This window comes from Wasmannia auropunctata, unplaced genomic scaffold (assembly GCF_000956235.1).
Source record: "Wasmannia auropunctata unplaced genomic scaffold, wasmannia.A_1.0 LD336106.1, whole genome shotgun sequence".
NCBI lineage: Eukaryota > Metazoa > Arthropoda > Insecta > Hymenoptera > Formicidae > Wasmannia > Wasmannia auropunctata.
In genome coordinates this window covers 3754713-3775714 of record NW_012026784.1, presented here as the reverse complement: position 1 = coordinate 3775714, position 21002 = coordinate 3754713, and the positions used below count along the sequence as shown (strand labels likewise).

Here is a 21002-nt window from a genome sequence, read left to right as displayed (position 1 = left end):
AATGCAGCGTATGTGTAAATAACTTAGCCATTATTTGCAGTAATTGACATTGTAACTGATATATGTCAAAATTCAATTCTCTAGTAGGTCAGTGATGCGCAACGCGCAGCCCGCTAAGCAATTTTTTGCGGTTTGCCGAAACTCGTAGCCGAAAATAGAAAATTATATATTTTATTTTATGCAAAATAATAACATTATGCGATTCGTAGCCTCGATCATTTTCAAAACAATCTATGTATATAATTTTTGTATTTTCAGTTTTATTAATTTTTCGAAATGTTACATACAAGCCTATATTATAGCAAAAGAATAAATTAAATGAAATTTGTTTATATTGTGTGTATTTGTATGCACAACACACACACACACACACACACACGCGCGCGCGCGCGCGCGCGCGCGCGCGTGTATATGCACCGAAATAGCATATGCGGTCCGCAAGTTTTGCCTATATCTGAAATGGCCTTCAGTTTAAGAAAGGTTGCGCATCACTGTTTTAGATGAAAATAAATTAACGTAAAATTATCTTTCATATGTTTATAACATTGAAAATAATGAAAATAAAGTTTAACAAAATTACAAAAGAGTTTCAATCCAGTTAATATAATTGCAGGATCGAGTTTCATTTCTGTGGCAACTTTTCCGTCAATAACGATGAGATAAGTAGATGATTCTGTCAATAATGTTCTATTGATACGAATGCTACTGCTTTCATTATTTAATTTTATACTTTAAAGATATATTACATTTCAGATGTTGAACAGAGATTTTATTCATCACAAACATAAAACATATCAACAATAAAACTTGCGCTGCCTATTGTACATAAATGATCATCGTCGTCGAAAATATAAAAATACCAGAACTCGTGCCGAGTTCCAACCACAAATACTACGCCTACATTTAACACGCTCCATAAATAAAAATAAATATAATTGTGTAATCGACGTGGCGAAACTCGGCGATCGATACGAAAAGATACGTAATGTATAACTTTCAGTGATGAATAAGAGCAAACGAGAGAAACTTTATTAGATAAAATTTCATTAAAGTATTAGACGCGTTAATTCACAAAGAGAGCATAACTCTCAAACTTATCTGATTAAAAAAAAATTTTAATTTAATTTTCTTCGAGATAAGAACGTCTCGGGATTAGAGTGCCTACAAATGTTTAATTGCGACGTTGGAACGTTGCGGATTGATGTTAAAATGAATCTGCATTATTTAGCGCACATACACATATACACAGAGAGTATTCTGAAGAAATGATCAATCGTGAGTTTGAGCCGAGCTGACGAGCTAGCGAGATTCGATGCGAATCCCGGCTCGGTGCACGCCCGTGCCGTGAATCGTCGATTAAACCTATACTTTTATTTTAACATGACTTAGACCGTAGGACATCGGAAGCTCCATTGAAATCTGTGTTATCCGAATGCTCGAAAATGTCCTAAAAGACCTAACTTTCTGAAGTTTTTAGCCATTTTTTAGATAATTATGAGATATTATTTAGTTATACTTATAACACTTGGTGTTATTTAGTTACCCATAATGTATACAGATAGCTTGGATTATCTCTTCATTGTTGCAGTCTATTACTAGAAGACAATGAATAGAATGTACGAGATTGTTCGTGAAAGGCTTCGAGTTTAAATTCGATTGGCAAAGACAATCCGAAATCCCGCGGAATCTAAGCCACGTACGACAGAACGCTGCGGGGATAAATTTGCTCAGACAGCGTTGCAATCCATAAAGAGAGTTCTGCAATCCTCGCCCGTACGACCGCGTCGTCCTGCCTCGTATAAGGCTTCCAAGCCGACGCCGCTTTGCCTCTGCAGAAGATAGCTCGTTGCGTACCTGCGGGGAAGTCAAAGTTTGATCTTTGTAACTATCCATTATCATAATTCTTGTTATAATTTCAACATGATACAAAAATGATGAAACGCTATTCGCAATGTTCGCTTTACAGAGCGAGCGTAAATTTAGAGTTAGAGTTTATACGCTATCGTTTTATTGCACTTAATTTATATTCGAGATATAGATAAAAAGATTAAACACAAAAATGGACACTCACGATCCAAGTTGGCAGAAGATCGATGATGGACCTTGCGTATCAGCGATACATTCCGCACTGGCCTCACAAAGTGCTCTCTCGGCGCATCCACGCTGTCCCTCCTCCTCCGCACGACCGACGTAACTAAAGGACTTGACGGATCTCATGTAGCCCTAGCGAATCAAGTTTATAATTACAATCCTGAGATATTTATTTTTGCCCAAGGTGTAAATTTATTACATTTAATTTAATTATACATCATCTTCTCTTCTTTCCATTGCAGAGAAAATACACACTTCTTACCAAAGTATTAATTTACAATACCAATAATCGTGTAATAACATAAAGATGCTAAATAATTACGTAATAACTATATAAAGTGAGGTATATAATTAATTATATTACATTATTATACAATTGTAAATGGCTGCGTCTAATAATCTAATAATATTATTATTATATTTAAAAACGACGCAATTTTCTAGATTGTATTGTTACAACAAATCTCGCAAATGGAGTATTGTTTCAATTGTCGTTTGTCGGTGTTATCAATATAAAATATTCATAATCATTTATATTTACCTTCAGCATAGAGATCGATGCTATCGCAGCTTCGGAAACGGTGTCGCGTCTTCCAAGTGAGCGAGCAGTCAGAGAACGATGAGAGAACGATGTTTTCAGGGCGTCCAGTAGGTTGATGACTATACTGATGAACTGCTTAATAACACGGATAAACAAAGATGTAAGCGAATTTATTCACAGATTCGAGGTGTGCTTATGCTCGGAAAAAGAATATATATATATGCGTCCGACGGTTAAGCAGGGTATATATAGATACACGCGAAATTATAATCTGTCACCATATTATACTGCTGCAGCTATAGCTAGAATTGGTTTCCGAAATTATTATTATTAAAGCGCAGGTGATACTCGATAGAGACTGATCATGCCCTGCATAAAAGATCCGATAGATAATGATAGAAATAGATTTAAATTTTATTGAAATTTTATCTAATTTTATAGTAAAGTTATCGTTTCTATCGGACTAACTTTTGAGCTATTGTAGAGAAGTTATCTATTTCTATCTTATTATTATATTATTCTTTTCTTTCTTATTAGTATATCTTACTTAAACATTAAATATACTTAAATACAAATTTGAATGTGTATGTTTTTTTATATAATTATTATCGAGTTACCTAATCCAAACTGAGAGAAAATTATGATTTGTTACATATTTTATTATATTTGTAAAAAATATTAAAATTATTTATATATAAAAGACACAAAATTTCTAAAATTAAAATATTACATAATAAATCATACATAAACTGAAAACATTGTACGATAATATCAATTTTGACTAAATATGGTCAAAGATAAACATTACTTAAAATGACTTTTAAATTATATATTGAATAGAATAAAAAAAGATAACAAAGATCTGATATTTACGAACCAAAAACACGATAACATTGTATAGGTTTCTATTTATCTAATACTATTGGATCTTTTAAACAGAGTGATTATAGTATATGACTAGTTATAGACTATAGTTATAGACTCTTTCTTTCATATTGTGTCTCGTGCAAAGTTGCTCGAGACCTGTCTAATTTGCGTTGCAGTTATTTAAAATAATTCTTATATTCGTATTGTATGTACAATACAAATACTGAGAATGGGTGGTAATTACGAGTTAATTACAACAATTAACATGTGTTAAAAGCGACGGCTCGATTATAAATATACATAAATTAATTAGCAAGTATAAGCTACAAGCGCATCAGAGACGCGGTCAAGCAAAACTTATACCTCTCTTTCTATGTTTCGATATTCTCGACAAAGTAGGCGTATGTCAAAGAGTAAAACACGCATTTATAGCTTTCGGTCTAAAGCGAGATGAAAGAGTTTGCAAGAGTTTGGATTCCCTGGTGGAAAAAATTTTCAAAATATTTTATAATGTTTTCAAGAATTTGTTTTTGTTTTAATTTATAAATTGAATTTTGAAAAAATACTTAAACTTTTTCAGATTTTAATTTTCTTCAGGAATTATAGAATCTTGGAATATATTTCACAATTCACATACTTATACGATATATGAAGAATTCCAGAAAAGATATAGACTTTTTCAGTGTTCCTTTAACACTTTTAAAAAGTGTTCCAATTCCATCTGAAATCTAAGCAATTTTCTAAAAAGTTATTTAATTGTACAGAAATTCTGAAAAATTTTGAAATTCATACATATATGTATATAAAAATTTTGGAATATTATATGACGAATTCTAAGAAAAATTTTTACAAGGATTGAATGTTATTGTTCAATCAATTCGTTCGTAGACTCGTATATACGTACTAACCTCGGAGGCATTTTTCGCCATTACAGCAACCTGTTCGGGATCTCTGCCCTGTCCTAGAAACGCGCCCAGCACCGCAGTCAAAATTTCCTAAACCGACACCAGCCATATGTGCGCTAAGTTCAAGTTCGACAATTATTTACAAGGAATGTGAGGGAGCGCAAAGTGAAAGCGTCTGTTTTCATCTGGTGCTAATGTCGCACGTTTGGATTCTTATTTATTGATAATAGAGTGAATTGATGGGATGCGGCTGGAAAAGAAAAGAGCGCGTAGGAAAGTACACGCGGTCTTGCTTTGACAGTGATAGTGTAATGAATAGAAAAGAAAAATGTGCAGATATTACAATCTTTACTCTATGGCGCAGAATAATATTAAATTTTACATTTTTATCGAATATTAACGCATTGCCAAGTTATGTCATGTCCATCAATATCTAATTCACATTTTAATCAGCAGAAAGTAAACTTATACAATATAAGTACATTAACTGTGCTATCAATAAAGTTACAGTTAAATTTTGCTTTATTTGAGAGTTTTCACCTATTTTACAATCATCTATCTATCTCAATTATACTTTGAATGTAATTGTCAAACACAAGATCGAAACAAAGTGAAACGCCGTTGAATTTCCGGTGGCTAGACAAATTAAATTGTGTAGAAAACGTAAAGATGGTGTGACGCAAGTACGCAAAAATAATGGTCCGCCGTAATTAGGACAATTATTCGACGCAGCCTTTCCTAGACGTTGTACACGGGTGGCTCGTCACAATAAGCAGTGCGTATTTCATGAATTTCTACCAAATGTTGGATTTAAATATGCCGTGAAACTTCAAACTGTAATACGAATTGTAACACGTACGAACTGCTCCCTCATCAGCTCTCTTCTCAATAATTATACAAATTTCATTATTAAGAAGCAGAATATAGTATACATAATAAAGTATAAAAAATGAAGATACACAATCATACATTCTAAATATTTTAATTGCAGAGGAACTAAATCCTCATGAATTATATCACATTAAATATTCTTTTATAAAAATACGGCAAAGAGATTGGTATTTGTAACACAAATCTAGCATTAGCTTTTTTTAGTTTATATATGTAAATCTATCTTTCACTGATTTGTCGCATTGTGAGAGAAAAAAGTCCTTCGTGAGAAGGGGGAAGGGGGGAAAGGCATTCAACATTTCAGATAACACGCTCGTTAAGTTTCACAGATTATAAGATCCTCTTTCGTGTCTACGTGCTATACGTGCTCTAATAGCATATTACAATCTACCTAGCATGGATGGTGACTTAAAGGGAACAGTCTCAACGTATTATACAGTTTCCCCGTCAGTCTCAAAGTGTAAGACTGACGTTCTCATTTCCATTCAAATTAATCATTGTCAGTTTCGCAAAATATAATATTCAAAATGGTACTGAGGTTCACGTTATAATTATGATGGAGTGTCATGATTATTTTCACTTACCTGCATGGGACTACTTTGATTGTCCACCTTGTCGATACCATCCACCGGTTGCTGGGGTCCGCCTAGCAGTGCTGTGAGAACCCTCAGACCCACGGAAAGCAGATTAGTCCACGGACTCACAGTCGCGCCATCATCTATTTCGTTTTTGCTGGGTCCGGTCGCACCTCCAGTCTGACTACCTAGCAACATTTGCATCAGCATTCCTAGCATATTGGACCACGAGAAACCGCTACTGCCACCCTCCTGCGCACAGAAAAACAAAAGTAATGTCAGTACAATACGACATATTAGCGGGGAAAAAGACAAGTTGCTATAATTTAAGAGATGTATTACAAGTGTATACTAAAAGATCGGATAATATACGTAGTTATTCTTTCGGCCTCTGGATGTATGTATGTATGTATCATTGCGCGATTGTATGTCTAACACCTAATACATATAGTAATATAATAATTAAATTAAATTATTTGTGCGTATATATAGGTGGGTGTATCTGTATATTTTACCTGAATCTGATTAGTACTAATATCCTCGAGATCATCGATCGCTACTTTTTTCATCGCATTCGGTTTCTCGGCGAATTTTCTCTCCTCTCTGATCTGTTGTTGATACTGCTGCGGGTATTGCTGCGTGTATTGAGGATGTTGCGGTAACGTCGCGACTTGTCCCAAGACAAGCGCGATTAAGCACAGTGATACGTATTGGTTATATTGCATTCTGTAAAAAGAAAGAGACATTTCTACTCTATCTTTAACGTATATATATGTAACAAATATCCATTAATTATAGAATGGATTTTTTGCTGAAAGAAAATTTCATCATCATTTTTCGCATAAATTTCGAATCTGTACTGATTTATACAAAGTGATAAGTGCAAAAACTTTTTACAGTTGGTTTTCATATAGCTGATATAGATACCGTGCGTACCACAAAAATATCACATTCGCACGCGCGTAGATTATACTATTGTTATATAATACCTATATTACATTGGCATTGTATATTTATATGAGATATGTATATAAAAATCCTGGTATAGAAATCTGAATGTTAAAGCAATGGCATGACTTATTTAGAAACACAGTAGAAAAAGATACATGATATAGGATTATGATGATTCAAAAACGAATGTATGTCACGGTAGTTAAAACGTGTGAGACAATGATCCTGGACAAAGTTGGATTAACGATGAATAATTCAATCGACATTCAAATTTATTTCTTTTGTCACATAAGAGAATAAATTTTGCGCAAGTAAAATAAAAAAATCCTTCGATAATAAAACTTTTATTATTTACGTAGAATTATATTGTTCTTATGTTGCTCCCCGAAGAATAATACATCTCAAGAATAAAACAATCATTATTAGATCCTATAAAGATAACGACAATGTGGATATTACTAAAACATAAAAAGAGGAAATTGTCCGTTTTCTTTTAAAGAAGAATATTGTGATAATATAAGTAATTATAAAATAATTCTTTATAATTAAAATAGATGTGCACAAATCTCGAGTTGGAACGATCACTGACAATTATCGCTGACGCAGCCATTAATTTAATTAACTACTGAACTACTTTACTATTTTATTACCTTGCATTATATATTTCACATTGTCCACAATAATACAGTTTACAATTTCATATATTAGTTTATATAAAGTAGATTGAATCTTAAATTTCCAATTTAATTGTGAAAGGAAATATGACAAATGAGAAACGAAAAAATGAAGAAGAGATTGTAAAAAATGGATTTTATAGGAATTACAAACGATCCTGAGCTTCACCTTGATCTTTCAGAACGAGAACCGGAAATGATTAAATATACATATTGTGAACGTAGTAGCAGAGTGCAAACCGAGAATGTTTGCACGATGCTGCTGAAAGTGTGTCACAGTGGTTAAGGTCGCCTCGACGGCAAGCATGCCGATCGCTCGTTAGCCCACTTCCCGGTGGCACGCTGGTACTGGTTTGTTGAACCCGACAGGTACCGTTACTTCAAAAGGCGGTCACGACCTACTACCGATCGCAGCAACGACCGGTTTTCGTGTCCGCCGGAAAAAGTAAAAAATAAAAAAATAAGAAATGAAAAAAGTACAAGAAGGGAAACAGTCGGTGATCGCTGCGATGATCAGCGCAGAGAGAAAAATCCATAAAATCGCGATTTATCTTACAAACGTCTATAATCTTTAGAAACTTTTCACTCTACATAAATAATAACATTATTGAGAAAAATTTCCATTATCTCATGAATCTATAAAATTCTATTAAATACCTAAAACTTGTTCGGCATTAAAAAGTTTTTTTATATCGCATTATTATATTATCGTTACACTTGCTACTTTTTCCGAAATCTTTGGTTTTCATGTTCGAGCATGTTTTCATTTCAACTTCGAGCTAATTGTAAGTGTTAGAGGGCATTCAAGGAAAAATGACTATTGATCTTCAGTGCGCAAGAGAGTTCTCATTTTATCTGAACCATTTTCTATTTAAAATTTGGGAAAACATTTTTATAAGTTAAACATTTTGTTATCTCATTTCTTTTTATTGGAAAAGGCACGTCTGATTGACATTATCATCGCAGTATGGCATTTAAAATTAATTATGCTTAAAACGATCTACAAAAATATCTTTTGTATATCGTTGATGATTTCAATGACAATTTATAGGTAATGCGCAAATTTGATTTGTGAATAAAATGATGAGTTAAATATTGATGACGACGAAGGTAACAAAGTGACGTTTGTGAAAGCAACGAGAAAGACTGCTCTCACTGACGACGAGAAACGATGAGTGGCGCGCCTTTGGAAAACGGTACACGTCACGGAGAAAAAATTACAAAACGAGTTTCTAACTGTATCTTTACACCTAACGACAAACATTTTCTACTTAGCTGCGCGCGATAGATCTAGATAAAAGAACTTGAAAAAACTTCTCACGCTGTGAGAAATATTTGTGAGTTACGACGAAATTATTGTGAGTGATTTCGCAATGACAATTTTTTAATGAAAATTAAGTCTGTAGAAAAAATATTTGTAGAGAAAATATTAACACATGATGAAAAATCATTCATGTGTTACTAAAATATTCTATATAAGAAACATTCGAGAGAATTATTCCGACCTTAATCACTATTCGCGAGAATGGAATTTTTAGAAATCTATTCTTCGGTAAAGCGGTGAAGCTTGATAAACATATCCATATAACAAATAAATATTAAGTAAAAAAACAAATAGATTATATTAGATAATGACAATATGACAAATAGAATATAGACATTAAAAATCCAAATTGCAAACTAGAATTTGATTCAAATAATTTTTATCCTTCTTTGTAAAAATAATTAGAATATTATAAATAATAAAAATAAAATGTTACAATATAAATATTATGTAGGGAAGAATTTAAATAATAAGTATGTTGAACGTGTAGCAGTATATGCGACAGAAATCAACAAAGATCCTAATTAAATGCCCTTTCTTAGATCTTAAAAAGGCGCATTATTTAGAGTTTGATAGAACATTTGCTAAAAGTTCACATGTTTGCTATAACTATGGATCAACTATAAATATAAGCATAGCAAATTTTTCTCTGTCTAGGAATTTAGAAAAAAATGTACAATTGTACAAATTGAGATATTTTTAATATGTTCTTATTGAAATGCAAACACGAATGTATATATGAACGATCTACGAGTTTAAGAGTAATGAAAAGCTATATTACTCACTTAGTTACTTTCCGGTGGATTTCCGTGACACTGACTCTCAGTTCTGAAGATGAAATTCCTCGCGGGGTCTTCTATATAGCTTGCGAGTACACATGTGGGGGTAAACCGTTCGGCCAATGACCACTCATCTTTGCAACCATTTTCAATGGAACTATCCAATTGCACTGGATTGATTGACGAGAATTCCGAAAGGTCATCTACTTATTGTTAGACGAAGAGCATTTTTCGTAGTTTCTTTGCAACAGAGAAAATATATTTCAAATCGACAACTTTGCAAATACACACATCCGAAATCGCTCTATCTTGCATTCTCCAGCGATTTCCACGTTTCATCTAGAATTCTTTCTATGCAACGGTATCATTATTATGGGACAAGATAGCGTTTGTAGCGCGCGATTTGTGTCACGTACGTATTCAATGTTTCTAAAGATTTAAATCCTAATTATTACACTGTTCAATAAAACATTACAACAAGATTATAGTCATTTCCCGTATTTTTTTTTTTGGACACTGAATCCGAATCTGTAGGTTGTAGAATTGTTCTATCATAATTTTGAAAAATTTGCAGGCAAAGTTGCAAAAAATATGGGCTATTTTTATATATATTTTATCATATTATAACTTTGAAATGCGGCGTGCTGGAGAAGTGTTCTTGCAATCAAAATTAAGTATATTGTTAGGTCTTTCAACCCTCAAAAGAAATTTTTTGTGTTCGTAATTATGGTTATAACAAGTTATTCATTGTTAAACACGGGGTTCATTGCGGAAAAGTTGTGAATTAAATCACTGATAATTTACCAAACAGTTTTCAGACTGATTGTGAGACTAGTCTCTTTATGGTGTTCTCAAAAAAGTCATTTTTTATTGTCGGTTACAGTTATCGGCGTCGTTATTGCACATATTTATTTCGCTTATGGCAATGTGTGCGAAGTGATCGTACATGTTTAAATTTTAAATACAACAGAGTTACGATATTGAACGGATAATTGAACAATCAAAATTGACAAATCGGTGCTAGTTATATATATACCTTAATTGAAAAAACCTTTAATTAAATAAATGTCTTTGTGTGTGACTTTCAATTAACATTATTATCGCTAATGTTCCATTGAGAGTAAGTCATTAAGCAAAAGCGCCAGAGTAGTTATCACATTTTGCGCTTCTTCTTAATTCACGTGTATCGATCTACAAGAGATTCTCTTATGTTAGTCAAGATCAGTAGAGGCTACCCTCACGAAATCAGTCAAGTACCCATTGACATCATTGAAATTAATTTGAAATCAGGTTACATCAGAATTCAGTTGAAGTTATTTTAACATCGAATTTAAGAAATCAAATTGAAATCACATAGTTAAACATGTGAAATCATTTGAAATCATTAGAAATCATCTAAAATCAAACAATCTACATACGAAAGCGTTCGAAAGCATTTCAGATTTATAAAAAATCGAAATCATTTTAAAATTACATGAAATCACATGAAATCACAAGAAATCAGAAATCAGAAATTAGCACCTTGTTCGTGTGTAACCCCTCGTCGGTAGATTGATTCATACGCGCGTGCATGCGTATGAACAACACACACACACACACACACACACGCACGCAAGCACGCACACACACACACACACACACACACACACACACACACAGTTGGTACAATCAAGTTAATTAAGAATTAATCAAAGATATTCTCTCTTACTTATGTCCATTTTTATTGATCAGTAAATTAATTTCGGTTTAAATTACTTTTTATCTTTTTCGAATTCTTCTACCGCAGAATTTTTCTATATTATTCTACATTAATAAAAATGGATATTATCTATATAGAGTTTCTTTTGAGCTCTCTTTCTCTCTCCCTCGCTGAGAGAGCTCTTGTCTCTCGTCGCAATTTAGCGTGACAAACAATTATGGTGAAAGAAGCGTGTATCTCGGTAATTTTTCGATTGTATTATCAAACATCATATTCTTTTGTGCCAGAGTTCTATTGATTTTTCTGTATTTGTAACGTGCATTTTCTTCTCGTTCAGGATAGCATCGAGAATTGGCACGTTATGTAAATGGGCGCATGTTGAAAACGGCTAATGGAAAAAACGCTGGCGATCCATCATAACTGTTTCAGTAGCGGGATGCTGCGTCGATTCTTCTTATTAGGAGGATCTCGCTAATCGCGCCCCACAGATCGATCCGGCGCGGCGCGACGCGCCTCCGCTCGATCACGGCAAAGTACCTCCTTCTGCACTCGTTGGCATGGTTCATCGCGGCAAGTTCAGTGAACGTATTACGAGTCGCGAATGGATCCGAGCGTAACGGAACGGTGTGGCGCGGCGCGGCAGCAGATGACCTTCGCGGATACGCGGCAAGTTTCACAAGTTACCGAGTTCGACCACCGAGATTGCACTTTGATGCTATCAAGTAAATCCGGAAGGGATCTACTTGAACGAGATCGTGCGTGCGCGTAATTCATCTTCGAGTTTCAAAGTCCTGACTATCCCGATAATCAGAAAAGAGGCCTCGATTTGTCGTAATTTTTATATTCTTAAATTATTATAGTATATTAATAAAGATTTTTATTTGTTTTTTTTGTTCGCTTTTGAGTTATTCTTATAAATACGTGTATTCGGCTCATAGGATCAATTTTGTCACTATTAAGTGATGCTGAAATCGCACTATATATGTGACACAATTTGAAGTTGACACTCGCGATCACTCGACTGCATGTGTAAAAATAAATTGTGCGTGCATCATTGACGCGAACGAGAGTAGCGAACGATTGGTCGACATGATTAACATTTTGGAAGCATTTTGCTCGCATTCGCGAAATGTGATACGTGTCATTACGTACGACACGCGAAGGCATTGTGGACGGAAGCGAATCGTAGAAGAGCACGCGTGTCCGTGTAGGTACCTTTTAATAATCGCTCGCGCAACACGCTCTGTTTACGTACGGTGGGCTATCCCCGTTTTGGCGAGTTTCCAGGCTAATTGCGAGCATTACTTTCCGAAAATGTGTCCGTTTCCGTGGTTGAATGCACCACGCGATGTGTCACGCGTGCAATCATTTATGACTATATCCGGAAATTGGCACGTGCCGTACAATGAGTAACATGATCCAATCTTTCATACATCCCTTTTCTTTAATAATAATAATAATAATAATAATAATAATAATACTTTATATATATATATACATATATATAAAATACCTTAGCAATTAAATCCTTGTCATTTTCACGATAAAGCAACAATCCATGCAAACCATTAATTAAAATTAGACTCAATAACTCAATCCGCATATTTGCATAGCTTATTATTGGCTCGCTCGTATTTGCACAATTTTTCCTCTTTTAAAGCTATGTAAAAAATGATCTTTTTTTATAAAGGATTTTACAAAAAGTCGCTTTCAGTCTCTCTTACAATTAGTTATTCGACTATAGATTGTCACTCACAACGCGATCGAATTCTCGTCGAGAAAAAAATCAGTGACAGTTATATTCGTCAAAACATCAGTTATGTATTGTATAAAATAGATAAACCGATTTCAAAGATCATTGTACACAATAATTTTACTATACTAGTTTATATTACTATTAACGTAGTTATAATAATACATAGTTATTAGTAGTTATAATACATATAGTAATAATTGTGTTGGTGATAGTTAAACGCATTCATTATTTCAACAGTTTTACTCTCTGTTACTTAATTGAGTTTTTTTGTGTATGAATTGACTCGACTGTTCGCGAATAATGATTAGAGATCGAAAGGGTATAAATAACAATTTTTCGCAGGCGTTCCCATGCGCCTCAGCAAAGAGCAACAGACAAGAGCGGCCACTACAGCTATTCGACACAGAAAACCTTAGCTATATAGCGGGATCGGCACGTGGTGGGCGAATACACGCTCACGTAAATGTATGCATGTATATGTATACGATAATTGATGCGACTAGCGAGTATCGCCTATCTTTCAGACGATCGACGTTTTGGTATGCAGTTAAACGTATGGCATGTGTAAAAAAAAGAATTGTTCAGCTCGAGAAAAAAACAAGAATTTCGTAATTGTCGATGTCCCTCGGTTATTTTGCGTAATCTGCAGCGACAGATAATCGGGTCTCCATTGAAAATTTTTAACAAGCTTGGCGAAAAATCAAAATTTTTAAACACACGTACTACATACACAAACATGCTATATATATACGCTTATAAAACATACACATATATTAAATATTATTTAAACTATCATCACACAGACACACTATATTTAGCTTTTTATTTATAATTAATACGTTTCGTACGTGCTGCATCAATTTTTAGTGACTTGATCACCACGCTGCATGTGGGTCATGTATGACCTACGATATTTTTATTTGTCAATTATATTTATTGTTGAATAACATGTATTTTATAATGGTTAAAAAAATTATAAGTCATATTATTATTTCATAAAGGAGGACTAATAATATACCAATAATGAATCGTATATACATTATAATTATGTGTCCACGCTGTGATATTATAGAAATATTAGGTGTAGTAAAAAGTGCTTTTGCTTTAAGTTTTGCATCGATCAGAGCATCTTTTCAAATTGAAATATTTTTGCGCCTTTTTGCGATTTTACCGTGCCGGCCTAAGGATTCGGAGAGCCCGGAGGTAATTGCAGAGTGTCAATGTTATCGACTTTTGACATTAATTTGCGAAGTATTTGAATAATACGTATTATTAAAATCATAATTTCTATTATATAAATGCTTTATATAAATAAGTATAAACATTTATAATATGCTTTTTAATATCATATATATATATATATACCTATATATATATTGTTGCAAAATTACATTTTTTTTCAACTGTTATACCATCTCTCTGGATAATCAAACACGGATGGTAACTATAAAAATGCAGTTTTAAATCAAATCAATCAAATTAATCTATTAGCAAATAGAATACTAATGAAATACAATTATGTACATACATGTCTAAAAAACATTGATCTAAAAATAAATTATCAAATTAATATTATATTATTGACTAATAATTGCTTAAATTTTAGTAATCACTAAACAGTCATGCTAACTCCCATAAGGATGTCGGTCTTTAATAGTATCTCGTTGATGATACAGTTATTCAAAAAGTTTCGGGACTGAATTTTTTCCGGACCATAGACTTATAAGATATAGATAGACTGTGCGGCCCCATTGAAAATGTAAAAGCAACATTAGAGAGAGGGCAATAGAAGAATCGCGATGATTTCTTTTTCTCGTTCAATTCTGCAATTGATTTACATAAGGTTTTCATTGGTCCAGCGATCTTTAAACCCGGAGCACATGAAATGCATAAAGGTCCATCTACAATGAGAGCAGTAAATCGTAAGCCGTAAGAAATTGAATAATCAGAGTCAAATATAAGAAGAATAATCGACTGTGATGGGTAAATTTTTTACAGCTTACGACTTACTACTTTGATTGTAGATGGACCTTAATAGAGCATAAGCCTAAAGCCCGTATCAGACTAAAGATTGAGATTGCGATTAGAATGGAATTTGACCAATTAAAACAAAGTTTACTAAATTTGAGATTGGTTTTCTTTCTTCTAATTGGTTAAATCCTAATTCAATCTCAATCTCAATCTTTAGTCAGATACGGGCTTAAGGCGGCTGGATCAATGAGTAGCCAGCATAAAGTCGCCATATTGATTAACATAGGATTCTCATTGGTCTAGCCACCTTATGCTTTGCTTATTCTTCATTATGCATTTCATGTGCTCCGGGCCTAATGCGTCCTGTTTGAACCAGCCCTTACGGTAGTTACGACAGGTTAAGATGTGACTTGATCAAATCCAAATCGAAAGGTTAACTTGTCGTGACAGGCATTTTCGCTGGTTTGTCGATTACATCTTTTGAGACTGCGGATACAATCGTATCACGAAAATGGAGTGCTTAATTGGTATTCAGTGCAAAGATTTTGTGTTAGTTGCGGCGGATATGACAACCACACAGTCTATTATAGTTATGAAAAGCGGTAAGATGTTTATCATATTTTATATTATTACAATTAAATCATCATTATGATATACCTACATATATATTAATATACGTGATGTGTTTATATCATAAAAATCATATTTTCTGTCACGTTATTATACGGCAATATATAACAATGTACCATCTACAATAGTTTAATATTTTCAATTTAAACTATTTGTTGCATTGTTGTTATCAACAATTGCCGTCACAACAATTAAATAATAATTTTGATGTTTTAATGCAATAATAATTATAAATTAAATATAGATTTAAAATTATTTAAATTGTTAATTTATTAATAAACATTTCACAGATGAACACAAAATTCATAAGATTTCGAACAAGCTCGTTATGGCAATATCTGGAGAATCAGGTGATACAACGCAGTTTTCAGAATATATTGGGAAAAATATTCAGTTATACAAGATGCGAAACGGCTATGAATTATCTCCTAAAGCTGCGGCTTGTTTCACAAGGAGAAATTTAGCTGATTATCTCAGAAGTAGGACTCCATACTTTGTCAATATGCTATTGGCCGGATATGATGATGATTCAGGACCAGAATTGTACTTTATCGATTACTTAGCATCCTGCGTAAAAGTTCCTTATGCGACTCATGGATATGGTGGGATGTTTTCTATGTCTGTTTTAGACAGATATCACAAATACGGTAAGACGCATTAAAATTATTAAGAAATAATATAGCGAACAAATCAATATCAGAAAATATCAACAAATAGAAACATTTTTTGCAGATTGTACTGAAGAAGAGGCGTATGCATTATTAAAGAAATGCGTTCGAGAAATTCAGAAGCGATTAATTGTTAATTTGCCAAATTTTAAAGTTCAAAAGATATCCAAGGATGGAATCAAAGATATGCAACCAATCACAGCTGAAAACTTGGCTGTGGAAAGTGCTGCTAAAGCATAAAAGAAACATTTACTTCTATATTTTGTGGTAGACAAGATATAAAATTCCATTATAGAAATAAAATATGTAATTGTAATTTGATATATAATATATATATATATATATATATATAATTATTAATAATAGTGATAGTAATTGATTACTTCTCATCAAATTATGAAAACATCCATACATTTTAATGTTTCTATCACTTGCGTGACACTTTAAGATACGCGCAAGAATGTACAAAATAATTTTTTGTTCAAAATTTAATAATAGAACATTTATACAAACTGAACAGATTTGTCAAACATGGAACAGAAAAATTTCGCAATGTAATAATATTACTTGTAATTTCTAATGACAGAAAAAAGTGATAAAAATAATTCTCTCTTATATTCAGAATTACAATTTTTAGTTTCTTTTAATAAAAAAAAATTATGCAAATTTAACAGATTTTTGTATATATATATATTATATTTCCAAATAAACATTTGTATTCATTTAAATCGTAAATATCCACTTCTTACAAATAAATATGTATTAGCATTTGTGTTCTACAATGGTGTACGTTTAATATTTCGTTACAATAATTTTACATATGAAATAACTTCTTATACTTAATATTAATTCATTTAACGCGTCGCAAGGAAACGAAATCATTTTTACATTCATTATTCATGATTATCACTCACACATGGTAAAAAAGTTATCAGAAATTCTAGAATATTAGTAAAAGCTTATGTGTAACTGGAATTGAAGTTGAAATTTATATCAAATTAAAAAAACTTAAGAATTATGCAATATACCGTAATATACCGCAAAACTTAGGTAGACTCGTATAGCAGTCTATCGTACACACCGTGTACGAAATATAAATCAACAATTGGAAGTATTTTTATTTTATTCTCTCTCTCTCTCTCTCTCTCTCTAAAACCTATTAAGCAACGAAACAATGAATTCTGCTTTAACATCGTTTAACATTTTCTAACAGTGCTTTCTCATTCATCATCTCGAAATGATGATTATCGGTACCATACATGAGTGATAAAGATTTTGCATGCAAATGAAACGGCGCTCTCGGTTATCACAGTTCTAAATCCTATGATGGATTCTTTCTTTGCAGATCGAAACAATATCCAAACGATATCCGTGAACGCTAATCATTGTGAATCATACACGGATATACCTTGCAAAGTATAAGCAAGATATAGTTACAAGCTATTGTATTTTACAATGCGTGATTGTACGTCTTGAGCATAAATCATAAACTATTACTCATTTTCTTTTTCATTTTCCATACGCACGATGAATTCGAAAGATAATTACAGGATAATGTCGCAAATTGCACAGCGTGTTCTTTGCAAGTCGGAATATTATTTATCCTTTTTTGCTTCTACTTGTGTCTGTTCTGATTGTTGCGCCGCGTTCGTAGGTGGTGACGGATGATCCTCGTATCTGAAGTATAATTAAAAAAATCTTTTCATATATATTGCAAACATAAAAAAACAGATGTAAAACCAAAAGATCAGAATTTACAAAATACTTACGAAAACAACGCTTTGAGATCTCCCTTGACTAATGCTAAGAGCAATGGCGTGCCTATACACGCAGGTACTAAATATAATAGAGCAGGTTGTGCATGATTAAATAAGTGCATGATCATCATGGTGGCTAGTAATCCCATAAAGTATGCAAAAAATGTCGAATAGAAGTAGACATTGGTCTTTCTGCTTAAACTGTTGTCAAATCGCAAGAGCAACGCGATAAAGATACCAGGCAATACAATGTCACCCAATCCCAACATGGCAAAATTACCAGCATTCAAACCCTTTTCTAAAAGATCCTGTGGAAACACAAGTTTAATGGGCACTTCAAAGGATTTTGCGACTGTTACCATTACATCTGTACCAAACACCCAAAAAGCATCGTAAAACAGAAGACCACATAGTAAAATGCATCCAGTCACAACATTGTTAAGATGTAACAATTCAACTCCATTAATGGCAAACGCAATGCCAAATAGGTTGTTGGCTATCCAATGCTGCAAAAATAACAAAACGCAAACAAAAATGTAAAAATATGTATCAATCTATGTTTAAATCTGTACTGAATATTTCGTTTACTTTTTTCAGAAGGTACCAGGCACCCACAAGAGAACAGCATACAAGGCATACAATGTCGTGAAGATTAAATTTGTAATTAATTATATGCTCTTCTTTATCATCCTTTCCTTTTGTAAATAAAATGTGATACTGCGTCTTTGGAATTGCAGCAGGTACTAACGATGAAATCAATGGGCTAGAATTTTTAAATTTTTAAGAATTTTTTTAGTACTCGTGTACAATGAAAATGGAAAAATTCTGATAAATATATCATTGAAATTACTAAAGATTTTTAATAACGTATTTATAATTATACAAAGCTTAAATTACCTTGTAAGATGACACAAGGCTAGAATACCAAGAAAAAAGAAATATCCAGCTAATATCAAGTTAACATATTCCTTTGCAAATACCTGTTAAAAATCATTTCAAGTAATATTTCATTCTACATTTATAATATTTATGTACAAATATTTAAATACCTTATATAATATATACAAGCCAACTAATGTAACACTGGAAATCAGAGGAAACATAGCAGCTTCTCTACGAGACATCGTGTCAGGCTGTTCACCACTTGTTTTATATAATTGCTACAAAACAGAAGGCGAAATAGTAAAAACATACAAGAGAAACTTACAAAATATATATATATATATATATATATATATACATAAATTTAATACATAATTTTGCAATTGTTTCACCGCCCTATTTCTACAGCTCTATCCCGTTGCGTTTCATCGTCATCTTATTAAATTTTGGATACATATGTTGTAACAAAATTTTTCGACGCTTTGGCGATTACATTGCCATCATTTACGGAAGAATTTTTCATCTTTCTTCGAACGTGAATTGGTCCTTCATAAAATTTAATATATGTATACATGTATATATACATAATGATTCTTAATTTTATGAAGAACGAATTCACGTTCAAGTGAAAAGATATTGTAAGAACGTATGTGTCAAACATATGTCAAAAAGCGTGTCTAACCTGCTGTTCCTTATGGTGCTTGACCGCACGATAGCTACCGAAAAAAATCGGTAGAATGGCCATAATAATAAGGCTACCGTACGCGATTGCCATTCCTTCGGGTGTCGACGGTACTCTTGCTGTTGTTACATTTTGATATTCCGTTAGGTTTTCATTCGCCTGTGCTATAACTCCATTCACCGAACTAGCCATCTTGAATACGTCGACACAAATACGAAGGCCCCTTCCTTCGAACTGAAATAAGAGAGAACCAGAGAGAACCTGAGAGCGGCCATCTGCGGCCAACGTGGTCTTTTCGTGTATAAATTTTAAGGTACATTTTCATGATAAGACTTAATTCTATTAAAACAAATAACGTGATCAAAATTGAACATTAGCGTCAATTTCGATCTTGTGATTTGCTTTGATGTTGAAAAATAAGCATCAGCATTCAGCATGAAAAGGATGTACTGACGAAAATTTAAAAAAATCGTGTTTGTTAAAATAAGTAAAATTAAAAGAAACTTAGGTTACTGGATTTCTCCGGATTAAAAATGATCAATCGCAATTTTTTCAGACAGAGAAAGACTCCCTCTACCACGTTCTATAGGCTGTTCACGTCGTAGTTCTATAGTTTCTTACAAACAATATATTTTGCGTTTCACATGATAAAAATCGAGCTCTACAGGCCAAACGAAAAGGGATAGAGGTTTTTATCAAGAATACAAATATGTTTCTTTCGTCGAGTTCTATAAGGGTAACTACGTATCGAATTTCATCTTTTTTTGGATTTTTTTTTCAAATTTTTGGAATTTTCGTTGAGTCGCAATTTTTCCTTACAGAACTTGTCGAGTAGAAAGGTCCTGTTCATGCGACCATGCGTCTATCTCGTACGGTTTAGCCGGAACAATTCGTTCAAAGTTTCCAAAATCTAAGTACAGGCGAACTTCCGTAAAAGTAACTTGTTGGGACCAACCATAGACTTATAAGATAGACTGCGCGCCCTATTGTTCTCGGTGGGGCAGAAGCTAAAGTGAGAGGGCTACACCCCGCACTTCTTTTGTCCTTGTTCAATCGTTCCGAGAATTCCGAGTCGGCACGGCTGACGGTGGCCGGCGCGGCGGGGGTCTCCCCTCTTTTCTTCTCCCCACCAACGATTGAACAAGGACAAGAGAAGTGCGGGGTGTAGCCCTCTCACTTTAGCTTCTGCCCCACCGAGAACAATAGGGCGCGCAGTCTATCTTATAAGTCTATGTATACAGGGTGTCCCAGAATTGGCGCATTCGGAGTACAGGACGTTATACTTTGTGCTAAAAGGAACAACTTTTTCCTTTAGCAAATTGTGATCTGACAAGTAATTTTGGCAGGAGAGCTGGTTAA

The 21002-nt window shown here is 33.3% G+C and overlaps 3 protein-coding genes across 4 annotated transcripts; 1 reads left to right on the top strand and 2 right to left on the bottom strand.

Moving 5' to 3' along the window:
- Positions 1 to 240: 240 nt before the first annotated feature.
- Positions 241 to 9661, bottom strand: LOC105452539. 2 transcript variants are annotated; one of them, XM_011693736.1, is made up of 7 exons: positions 9605 to 9661; positions 6386 to 6596; positions 5880 to 6122; positions 4408 to 4494; positions 2633 to 2767; positions 2072 to 2223; positions 241 to 1854 (listed from the first exon to the last, which is right to left on the bottom strand). In XM_011693736.1, exons 2-7 carry the CDS (start codon positions 6593 to 6595, stop codon positions 1728 to 1730), a joined length of 954 nt encoding a protein of 317 aa, XP_011692038.1. In that variant the 5' UTR covers position 6596; positions 9605 to 9661; the 3' UTR covers positions 241 to 1727. The 2 variants fall into 2 exon arrangements, with proteins under 2 accessions (XP_011692038.1, XP_011692048.1); XM_011693746.1 differs by having other exon boundaries at positions 2633 to 2764.
- Positions 9662 to 15392: 5731 nt separating this feature from the next.
- LOC105452532 (proteasome subunit beta type-2-like) lies at positions 15393 to 16625 on the top strand. Its single transcript, XM_011693727.1, has 3 exons — positions 15393 to 15626; positions 15945 to 16301; positions 16387 to 16625. Exons 1-3 carry the CDS (start codon positions 15536 to 15538, stop codon positions 16560 to 16562), a joined length of 624 nt encoding a protein of 207 aa, XP_011692029.1. The 5' UTR covers positions 15393 to 15535; the 3' UTR covers positions 16563 to 16625.
- Positions 16626 to 16997: 372 nt separating this feature from the next.
- Positions 16998 to 19904, bottom strand: LOC105452528 (minor histocompatibility antigen H13). The gene is made up of 6 exons (XM_011693715.1): positions 19644 to 19904; positions 19129 to 19239; positions 18977 to 19059; positions 18668 to 18842; positions 18092 to 18585; positions 16998 to 17999 (listed from the first exon to the last, which is right to left on the bottom strand). The coding sequence occupies exons 1-6, from the start codon at positions 19833 to 19835 to the stop codon at positions 17918 to 17920; spliced, it is 1137 nt and encodes a 378-aa protein (XP_011692017.1). The 5' UTR covers positions 19836 to 19904; the 3' UTR covers positions 16998 to 17917.
- Positions 19905 to 21002: the final 1098 nt, after the last annotated feature.

Excerpts from the sequence above, each read along its gene's own strand:
- LOC105452539 (XM_011693736.1), bottom strand. The coding sequence starts at position 6,595 with ATGCAATATAACCAATACGTATCACTGTGCTTAATCGCGCTTGTCTTG. Across the intron at positions 6,123-6,385 it reads TTAGTACTAATCAGATTCAG|GAGGGTGGCAGTAGCGGTTT; the intron begins GTAAAATATACA and ends TTCTGTGCGCAG. Across the intron at positions 2,768-4,407 it reads TGGCGAAAAATGCCTCCGAG|CAGTTCATCAGTATAGTCAT; the intron begins GTTAGTACGTAT and ends CGTGTTATTAAG.
- LOC105452532 (XM_011693727.1), top strand. The coding sequence starts at position 15,536 with ATGGAGTGCTTAATTGGTATTCAGTGCAAAGATTTTGTGTTAGTTGCG. Across the intron at positions 15,627-15,944 it reads TATTATAGTTATGAAAAGCG|ATGAACACAAAATTCATAAG; the intron begins GTAAGATGTTTA and ends AACATTTCACAG. Across the intron at positions 16,302-16,386 it reads AGACAGATATCACAAATACG|ATTGTACTGAAGAAGAGGCG; the intron begins GTAAGACGCATT and ends CATTTTTTGCAG.
- LOC105452528 (XM_011693715.1), bottom strand. The coding sequence starts at position 19,835 with ATGGCTAGTTCGGTGAATGGAGTTATAGCACAGGCGAATGAAAACCTA. Across the intron at positions 19,240-19,643 it reads AGCACCATAAGGAACAGCAG|CAATTATATAAAACAAGTGG; the intron begins GTTAGACACGCT and ends TCTGTTTTGTAG. Across the intron at positions 19,060-19,128 it reads GCTTGTATATATTATATAAG|GTATTTGCAAAGGAATATGT; the intron begins GTATTTAAATAT and ends GATTTTTAACAG.